Source organism: Notamacropus eugenii, chromosome 2 (assembly GCF_028372415.1).
Source record: "Notamacropus eugenii isolate mMacEug1 chromosome 2, mMacEug1.pri_v2, whole genome shotgun sequence".
Classification (NCBI taxonomy): domain Eukaryota; kingdom Metazoa; phylum Chordata; class Mammalia; order Diprotodontia; family Macropodidae; genus Notamacropus; species Notamacropus eugenii.
The window spans coordinates 313,080,338-313,090,437 of record NC_092873.1 but is presented as its reverse complement, the minus strand read 5'-3'; the positions used below and the strand labels follow the sequence as shown (position 1 = coordinate 313,090,437).

Sequence of the window (10,100 nt, the reverse complement as noted above, 5' to 3'; positions counted from 1 at the left end):
TGCGGTCTAGCAGCTCGCTACGGGGTGTGCGGGTAGAAGTATTTAACCACCTCTTCGGAAGGAAAAAAAGGCTCGCGTGACGCTGTTCTAAGTTTAACCTGCATTATTAATGCGTTTTCTTCCATGACTTTCTGAAGTCTAGACCACGGGCAAAGCAATGACTCAAAGCCTGCGTATCTGACGGTTTCCCGAGGTGTGCATTCTCGCATTAAAAACCGAAGAAGGGTTCCCATAGCCAGGGAGATCGAGCTCCGGCGCTCCGAAGTCAGGGCGCTCTGGGAGCAAGCCCTCACGGGTTAATGCCGAGGCCAAGAATGAGAGCACATCACCGAGACTGGGGTGCTAGCGTGGCCCGGAAGTGCCTGGGGTTCCCTGGCTTCGGCTCCGCCGAGCCCGCTCCGGGAGTTCCGCGTCTTCGTCGCTGGCGGCGGAGAGCCTGGCCCGGCGTTTCTCCCTCCATCCGTCAGGACCGCACGGGCCAGCCCCGGGCTAGGCTGTCCAGGTGAGCGGGGCGGGACACAAATACACCCGGGGGATCCCGGGGCTTGGTCTGTCCGGCTCTCCATCGCCACAGCCAGCCCCGGGCTCCGTACGGAGAGACCCACCGAGGGACCAACCTGCGTGGGAAAAAGGGAAGAGCAAAGAAAAGCCTGGCAGCCGGGGGAGGAAGGCGCTTTGTCGTCACTCGGAGGCGCCTTCGGGGGAGGGGTCGCCCCCGCCCCCCGCCTCGCCAGGTCGGCTCCCCGCTCTGGGCCCAGCCCCGGCCCTGGGCTGCCTTCTCTGGCTGGCTGCTCCGGCCGTGGGGGGTGGAAGGCTGGCTGGAAGCGTGGCATCTTCCAGCATCAGCGGAGGAGCCGAGGAGGCTCCGGGGCTCCGCTGGGCAGGTGCACCTTTTGTGCCGGGAGGAACCCCTTGGGGTGTCCTCAGAGCCTCGTAGCCTGAGAAACTGCCGCTGCTTTCCCGTTAACTTAGCTCCTCGCTCGCCCTGGCTAAAGTGCTTCTTCCTTATTTTCTTCATTTCGTTTTCTTGGGCTTACATGACAGCGGACACTGGAAAATAAGATAGAAAGCCCTTTGCCGATTCTCTCTTAGGTCTCAACTCTTCATAAAAAGTCCTTACTGAATTGCGTTCATTCACCTTGTAGCAGGGCAAATGAGTTCCGTTACTACTCATAAATGATTTTAGGTGTGTGTAAAACACAACTCCCCTAAAGCCAGTGTCCACTTGAGGACTGTGCATTTCAAAAGCTCACCTTTTATCGAGGCTGGGGACAAGCTCTTTTCTAAAACTCTTTTTAAAATGTATTCCTGGCTTTAAGCATGTAAAGCAATGTTATTCGTGCTTTCCTGTTCATAATTTATGCAGATTGACTTTATCTTCTATCCCGAAACTATCATCTGTTAAAAATAACTTTTCTTAGATTCCTACCACGCCTCGCAGGTACAGCTATTGCATTACAACAGCGTCAGTTTGTTCTAACCTGATCTTTGTCAGGATCCAGCCTTGTTCTTATCAACATAATTGTAACAAAGGTCCTTAAGTCAGTTTCATGTTACCTGTCATCTTTCTCAACTGTAATGCAACTTTCAGTGATTCCTTACTGTTGAATCTGTCCTCCATTACCATGTACATAAAGTAGCTTTTAGCAGACCTTTTCATGAATCTGTAATGATTTCTCACCTTTCAGGAATTCCCTGAAAAAGTAAAAACCCCAGCTGGAGTGAGCCTCCGTTCGGGGAACTATTCCAACTCAGAATGGCTACAGGATCCAGGGATACTGCAGCCTTGGACAACCAGACTCCTAAGGAACAGTTGAGACATCTAGCCGTGAAGATGGAAGAAGAGGAAGAACACGGCTATGTAGGGAAGTCTAGTCCACATAGAAATAGTCCCTCCAGCTGGGAGATGTATAGGCATCGCTTCAGGAATTTTTGCTACCAAGATACCCCTGGGCCTCGGGAGGCTCTGAGTCAGCTCAGGGAGCTTTGCTGCCAATGGTTGAGGCCAGAGAGTTGTACAAAAGAACAAATCCTGGAAATGCTGGTGCTGGAACAATTCCTGAGTATCCTACCAGAGGAGCTTCAGTCCTGGGTTCTGAACCATCATCCAGAGACTGGAGAGGAGGCATTGAACCTATTGGAAGATTTGGAAAAAGAGTTTGATGAATCAGGACAGCAGGTAAAAAGGAAAGGTGGTTTGTTAATACAAGTGTTACTCTACTAGTTTATACTGATCTAATTATATAAGGCAGGTTAAAGGGGTAATTTCTAAGCCTGAATGGGTGGGATATTAGTTTAGTGGTTGAAAAAACCTTGTTAATGTTCTGTTTGTATTAAGGTTATAATGAACTGTGTCCCTGAGAGGATCTCCTCCTTTCTTATTTTATGCCAGTGCTATGTTTTGCTGAGGTGTTATTTCTGGGTCTCACGGTGATTTTCTCAGAAGCAAAAATGTACCTAATTGCTTGCCTCCAGGTCCAGGCCAGTACACAGACAAAAGAAGGACTCTGGAACAAGATGACTCCTCTGAGCTCAGCCCAGGAATCCCAATGGAGTATACAGCTCCAGCCTGTGGAGACCAAACTTAAGTGTGAATCTCAGGAACTTCACTCCCTCCAAGAGAGAGGTGAGTGTTAGAGTCCTCTGAGGTCTCCCCAAAACTGAAAAGAAGTGCCCTTTTGATCAAGAGATATTCTTAATAGTGTAACAGAGACAATCACAAATTTAAGTTCTTTAAATTCATTGAATTGACTTTGAGTCAATTTTTTAGACATTTACTATATACGCTGAGATGGTAATGATATTTTAAAAATTATTCTTTTATAAGTCTCAATAATAAAATAGTACAAGAATGATGATGTGGACAATGTTGGTGAGAATTTTATTTTAGTCCTGAATGTGCATTTAACTACCATGAAGTTAACCTAACTAACTAACCTAACTTATCCTCAGTGTAGAAATCATTGGATGTCTTTTCCATGTGGCTTCTAGTAAAAACACTCCTTCCTCCTCCCATAGTTGAGAGACTCCCTAAAAAACAACATTCCAGGATATCTCTTTCCACAAGGCATTTATGGTTCAATCTGGGTATTGCATGTTATTATTCATTATTATTGTTATTATTGTTATCTGTTCTCACATGCCTGTGGTTATTATATAGCAGCTACTTGGAAGTGTCTTCCTTTTTTCCTATTTCCTTCCCCAGATTCCATACTTAAGGCCACTTCTAGAAAGCACCTGTGGTGCTACACACTTGGTGTATAATGGAGATAAAGTAAATGAAATATTTGGAAACATTTGTTTTAGGCCTTAAGAATGACAGGTATAGAAATCAGGCTTCTGGGGGTATAGTTTACAATTTGAACACACCATATGGATGCAGATATTTAATGTAAAGATTAAGGATTCTTATTTCCACCACAAGGGGAGGCTACATGACCTGGTCTTAATCAAGACTCCTTTCTTTGTTCATAGCCCTCCAAGTTCCTGCCTGCTTCCCAAAAGATATCTATAGCAACCTGGAAACAGCAGTTGTGCTTCCTACTCCAAGGCTTCAGGTGAGCTACAGCCTCACATGTCCTCACAGAGACCCTAGAGCTGCTGCTTCATCATGGTCTTGTCTTTTCCCTTTATTCCGCAACTTGTTCAGTAAACTCCCTGCAAGAAAACTTAGCCCAAGTTCTTTGGCCCTGATGCAAGAGTCTTTCAGATTTAGACTATAGATGCCCAAACTTCTTAATCACCAAATTTCTTAAATTCTAAACCAAATAGTTTTGCCTACTTAAATACCTTTGTCTTTTCTTTTAGTTTATACCTATATTAGCCTTGGAATTCTACGTAGTACAGTGGAGAGTGCCAGAGCTGGAGTCAGGGAGACTCATCTTCCTGAATTCAGATCTGGCTTCAGATGCTTATTAGCTGTGTGATACCTAGGCAAGTCACCTGACCCTGTTTTACTTCAGCCTCCTCATCTGTAAAATGATCTGGAGAAGGAAATGGCAAACCACTCCAATGTGCTTGCCAAGAAAACTCCAAACGTGGTAATTAAGAGACAGACACGATTAAAAATGACCAAAAAACAACAGCGACAAAATACTAGCCTTAAAAATATTCAGTTAAGCAAATATCTTTTCTATATTCTGGATTGCACAAGATGTTATTTTCCCTTTTGTCCATATCACCACCTTTATCTTCATACTTGATCTTTCCCATCTTCCCTGGACTGTTATGAATTCTATGGCATTTTCTATGCTAAATTCTTGGGTCTGTTCCTTTTTTTTTTTTTTTCTAGTTCTCTTTCTCCTCCTTGAGATCTTCACAGTTCTTATCACTACCATACTTTGTTTTCTGAGTCCCCTACATCACATTATCTCATTGTGTAGTTGGAAATACTTGTTCTAGATATTTACTGTTTGTGATGAGATCACATCTTACTCATCCCCTTCCTTTAATTTTGTTTTCTTGGTAAAGATAATTATTCTGCCCTTTGGTAAAATATTTGTAGCTTTATTTCTAAGCTCGTTTTCCTTCAAAGCATTCTCAATAGATCTCAGTAATGGAACAGTAGAAATTGAGTGAAGATTTCCTTGTTTCAGGGGTTGCTGAAGATAGAAGATAAAGCCTTGTCTCTAATCCCTGATAAGTGGGGACATCTGGAGCCATCTGAAGTGAACCTCTGTGGAGGTGACAGTCAGGAGAATTTTGGATACATGATCTCCTTGGGTAAGAACTTATGGAGAATTAATCTTTATTTAGATTTTGTTTTTTGATTTGCAATATTATTAGAAGCTATGGGGCCTTTTTTGAGTTAAATTTTGAATCTCTCACTTGTAGGGAATACTACAGAAGAACTTTGAGATGATGCCTTCAAAGCATAGAATTTTAGACCTAAAAAGAACCTTGTAGATAATTTAATCTAAATGTATAAAGGTTAAATGCCTTGATCATGATCATAGTGGCATTAGTGGCAGAGCTGGAATTAGAAACTAGGTCTCCTGCATCTAGTCCAGAATTCTTTTTACCACTGTTTTACTTTTGTAGAAACTGACAGCTCCTTGCTTGTGTCAGATGCTGACCAAAAAAAATTAAATTTAATTTAAAAAATTAAAGTTAGAAATGCACAGTTTTCTTATGTGTTGCCTGAATCCCCATCTTTGCTGTTCTTCTTTTCAATGTCAGAAAAAAATTATGTTTGCTTTTTTTCATTCATTCAATAAATATTTATTAATTATTGACTATACGTCTGTCACTATGCGTGGTGCTATGGATACAGGGACAGAAACAAAATAGTCTCTGCCTTCAAGTGTACAATCTACTGAGGGGAAGTAACATATACATAGAAAAACATATATAAAATATACAGAATTTCCAGGGCGGAGGACGCTAGAAATTAAGGGATGATTAGCATAGACTTTAATTGAGCTGAACCCTGAATGAAGCTAGGGATTATTTGAAGTGAAGATGGAAGTAAAAGTACATCGCAGGGATGGGAAACAGTTTGTCCAAAGGCACTAAGAGGTGCAGTACCACATATGGAGGAGCCATAAGTTATTGGGCTAGAACAGACAGTGCATGAAAGAGAGTAATATTGGCTAGAGTGAGATTGTGAAAGACAAAGAATTTATGTTTTGTTGGAGAGGCATGTTGAGCTTCTTCAGTAGAGGATATGACATGGTCAGACCTATCATTTAGGGATATTATTTTTGCAGATGAATGGACAGTGGATTGGAGGGGAAAGAATAGATTGGAGGGGAAAGAGATTGGAGGTAGCAAGAACGGTGGTCTGTTAGATTATTTCAGTGGTCTAGGCCAGTGATGTCAGACTCAAATAGAGATGAGGTCCTGTAAACCATACGTAAGATTCCCTGCAGTCTGCATATTGACTTAGAAAATGAAAAATTAAAATTATATTCTATTGTATTTTTATTTATTTTGCTAACTGTTTCTCAATTACATTTTAATCTGGTAGATTGCTGTGTGTTTGACAACTCTGGTTTAGTCTATAAATGATGAGCACTTGAACTAGGGTGCTGGCTATATGAATGGAGAGAAGGAGATAGATGTAAAGGATATTGTAAAGATAGGATTTACAAGACACAGCAAATGTGCTATGGTGGATGTGGTATGCTGATGGATATGGTGTGTAATGGTGGATATGCTGGAGGATGGTGGTGCCTTTAGCAGAAAAGGGGAAGTTAGAAAGGAGCAGAGAATATCTATGAGGGAAAGATGATTTCTATTTTGGACTTAGCATGTTTAGTGTGTTTAGAGGACATTTGTTTAGAGATATCCAATAGGCCTTCGGTAATGGGGGGCTGGAGTAAAGGAGAAAGACTAGAACTACATGCACACATCTTGGGAGTCATCTGCATATGCTGGTAATTGAGCTCCTTGAAGCTAATGAGAGGAGAGGGTCCGGGTCAAAGCACTAGCTATGTATAGGGATAAGACACAGATGGATAATCTAGAAAAGGAGACTGCTATCTTTCTCTGATCCTTATTAGTTCTCCATATTTATTCTTTGCATGGGATTTTCTTTCTGGCATCTCCATTCCCTATTACTTTGCATAGTATGTAATTTTTTTTTACAGTTGACCAGGCTCTGTTATACCTAAGCTTCTTATCTAGTATTCTGCTTAGTCTCTCAGTTACATCTTCAGCCTGAAAAAGGAATGATACAGGAAGATACAAGCTGTGCATTCTAAGTAAATATTAAAGATCTATATTCTTTACTCTCCCACATATTTTTCTTGTTATTATAGTAGCTTACTTTTATTTCACATCCTAACACCACAGTCCATATTTACAGAACACATTCACAAGACTCTGTAAAGGGTAGCATAAATATTAGGTAGTATAAATATTATTGTCCTCATTTTATGTGTGAAGGAACCCAAGGCTGCTACTTTTATAGAACATTGCCACTAGTATGCCATATTAACATTTGATGATATATTTGTTGTTTCAGATGGTGGACTAAGGAAGGATATCAGAGAAACACTTCAAAAAAAAGAACTTCCTGAGGAATCACACCCATCTTGCCAACTTAGTGGAGAAGTTCTCAGGGGTCTAGAGGGTGGAGAAGCTTATGAACAAGAAAGCAAGTTAGAAAAAAAACAGAGAAACACTACTGGAAGAAGACAGTATAAATGTGGTGAATGTGGGAAATGTTTTGCTCAAAGTTCAGGTTTGAGTAAGCATAGGAGAATCCACACTGGTGAAAAACCTTATGAGTGTGATGCATGTGGGAAAGCCTTCATTGGGAGTTCAGCCCTTGTTATACACCAGAGAATCCACACTGGAGAAAAACCTTATGAGTGTGAAGAATGTGGGAAAGCCTTCAGTCACAGCTCAGATCTTATTAAACACCAAAGAATCCACACAGGGGAGAAACCCTATGAATGTGATGACTGCGGGAAAACTTTCAGTCAGAGCTGCAGCCTTCTTGAACATCACAGAATCCATACTGGGGAGAAACCTTATCAATGTAGTAAATGCGGAAAAGCTTTCAGGCGGAGTTCACATCTTCTCAGACATCAGAGAATCCACATTAGTAATAGATTTTTTCATGATCCTGAGCATAGGGAGGCCTGTGAAGGTAAGGAAGAGGTAGAAACACAATGGGAAAATCTTGAAGGACGAGAACTACGTGAATCATTGGCATGTGAGAAAAATTTTACTGGGATCACAGGTTTTGTTGAACATCAGAGCATCCATGTAGGGGAAAAACCTTAGTATAATGAGTGTGGAAGAGCTTTTAATCAGAATTCCTACCTTACTAAATATCAAAGAAGCCACAATAGACAAAGGCCTCTCCCAGTATAGCAAGTTTAGTAAACACTAGAGTTATATTTTGAAATGCCACCTCACATTCTCTGTAATTATAGGATCAGAATTCAAAGGACCTCAGAGAACATATACTTGAACAAAAATCTCTTCTACAAAATACCTGACCAATGGCCTTCCAAATTTTGCTTAAAGATGTCAGGTGAAGAGAACTGACTACCTCCTTAGTCCACTTTTGGATAGCTCTAATTATCAGGAAGTTCTTCCTTCACTAAGGCTAAAATGCACCTCTTCTCAACTCCTACTTATAGCTGTACATGTGGACCAAATAGAACAAGTCTGATCCCTTTTCCTTGAAAAACTTTTCAGATAATTAGAAAGGTATATCTTTTCTTCTCAAGGCTTAACCCCAAGTTCTTTCAGATGACCCTCATATGAAATGATCTTCACCATCTTAGGTGCTCTCTTGACACTCTAACTTGTGTGGGGAAGCTGCAACCTGAAGGCTGCATGTGGCCTATGTAGGTCCTCAGATGTGGCCCTTTGACCGAATCCAAACATCACAGCATATGTAGAGAGTCACATGTGGCCTCAAGGCCACAGGTTCCAAACCCCTGCTCTAGCTGATCAATGACTTTCCTGAAGTATGGTACCCATGACTGAACATAATACATCAGGTGTGATTTAACCCAGGCAGAGTATATATAGTAGGATCACATGCTCTCGAAACTCTATGCCCTTCTCAATGTAGCCTGAGGTTATGTTAATGGTTATTGCATTGCCTCATTGAATTTAAAACCCACCATGTCCCCAGATCTTTTTTACACAAACTAGCAATACCTTCCCAATCTTGTACTTGTGAAAGTGATTTTTGAACCTAACGTAAGACTTTACATTTACTCCAACTGTGCTTCGTCTCATTAGAATTGGCCAACTGCAGAATGTCAGGATTTGTTGATATCCTAACTTGTTCATCAGTATGTTAGCAATCCCTTCCATCTCTGCTTTATCTGTTAATCTGATAGGCATTCATTAGATCTAGAAGAGACATTAGAAGTCACTTAGTTGAACCCTCCCTTTTTATAAATGAAAAAACTGAGACTCAGAGATATTAAGGTTCCAGGTCACACAGGTAGTAAGTAGCAAAACTGGTATTTGAGGAGAACTGGATTCTTCTGACTACATGTTCAGCATGCTTTCTATTGTGTATTCCAGCTAATCTTTTCTTCAAGTCAATGATACGCATATTAAATAATGTAAGACCAAGCACAGATTCCTGGGGCTTACCATCAGAGACTTCTTTTAATGAATTCTTAACTTGGGTTCTTTGAACTTAAAAAAAAATTGGTAACTATTTCAGCTTAGTTGTGTTTTTTTTTTTTAAATAATCCTATGTATTTTATTTGTTCATTTAAAAACATTATTCTGAGAAGGGGTCCATAGGCTTCACCAGACTGCCAAAGTGGTCTATGATACAAAAAGAGAATATCATGAAAGTCAAATGTTTTGCTATTCTACAGTATTTTCCTGATCTAGACTAGTGAACCTGTGTCCCCTTCCCCCAAAAGGAAATAAGTTTAGTTGTTCATAGTTCGGTTTTTAAAAATAAATTTTAGTTGACATCCTTTGTTTTTATATTGTACTGAATCCCTTCAACCATTCCCTCCCAGAAAGCCATACCTTATAATAAAGAATTTTTAAAAAGAAGAAAAATTTAGCCAGTCTAACATTGCAAAAGTCTGTTATTATATGTAATAGCCATTTCAGGTGTGTCTTTTCATATCTCTTCTTTGGAACCAATTTTTAACATTTTCAGTATTTTGTATTGCTGTAGTCATTATGAATGTTTTCCTGGTTTTGTTTCACTTTTCATCAGTCCCCATAAGTGTTGCCATGCTTCTCAGTATCCATCATATTCATCATTTCTGATAGCACAGAAATATTCTATTACATTTATGTACCTAAACTCCTTTAGTCCAATTCAGTGGGCATCTATTTTGTTACAAGTTATTTACTACCACAAAAGGTATTGCTTTAACTGTTTTGGTATATGTGGGGCCCTTATTTTTATCATTGATCTTTTTGGGAAGTAGAATCTCTGAATCAAAAGTATTTGTCATTTTTTTCACATAATTCCAAGCTGCTTTCCAGAATAGTTGTAATTCCAACCTCCACTAAAAAAAAAAATGTATTTCTGTGCCTATCTTTCCACATCCTCTCCAACACTAACCATTCTTATCTTTTATCATCTTTGTCAGTTTCCTGGATATGAGAGAAAGGGACTTAGGGGTGGTTTTGATTTGCTTTTCTCTTAA

General features: G+C 40.4%; 1 protein-coding gene across 1 annotated transcript; it reads left to right on the top strand.

Annotated features, from left to right (window-relative positions):
- Positions 1 to 414: 414 nt before the first annotated feature.
- On the top strand, positions 415 to 9,500 carry LOC140527820 (zinc finger protein with KRAB and SCAN domains 3-like). The gene is made up of 6 exons (XM_072645021.1): positions 415 to 502; positions 1,689 to 2,179; positions 2,476 to 2,626; positions 3,475 to 3,557; positions 4,596 to 4,722; positions 6,968 to 9,500. The coding sequence occupies exons 2-6, from the start codon at positions 1,757 to 1,759 to the stop codon at positions 7,732 to 7,734; spliced, it is 1,551 nt and encodes a 516-aa protein (XP_072501122.1). The 5' UTR covers positions 415 to 502; positions 1,689 to 1,756; the 3' UTR covers positions 7,735 to 9,500.
- The last annotated feature ends 600 nt before the right edge of the window (positions 9,501 to 10,100 follow it).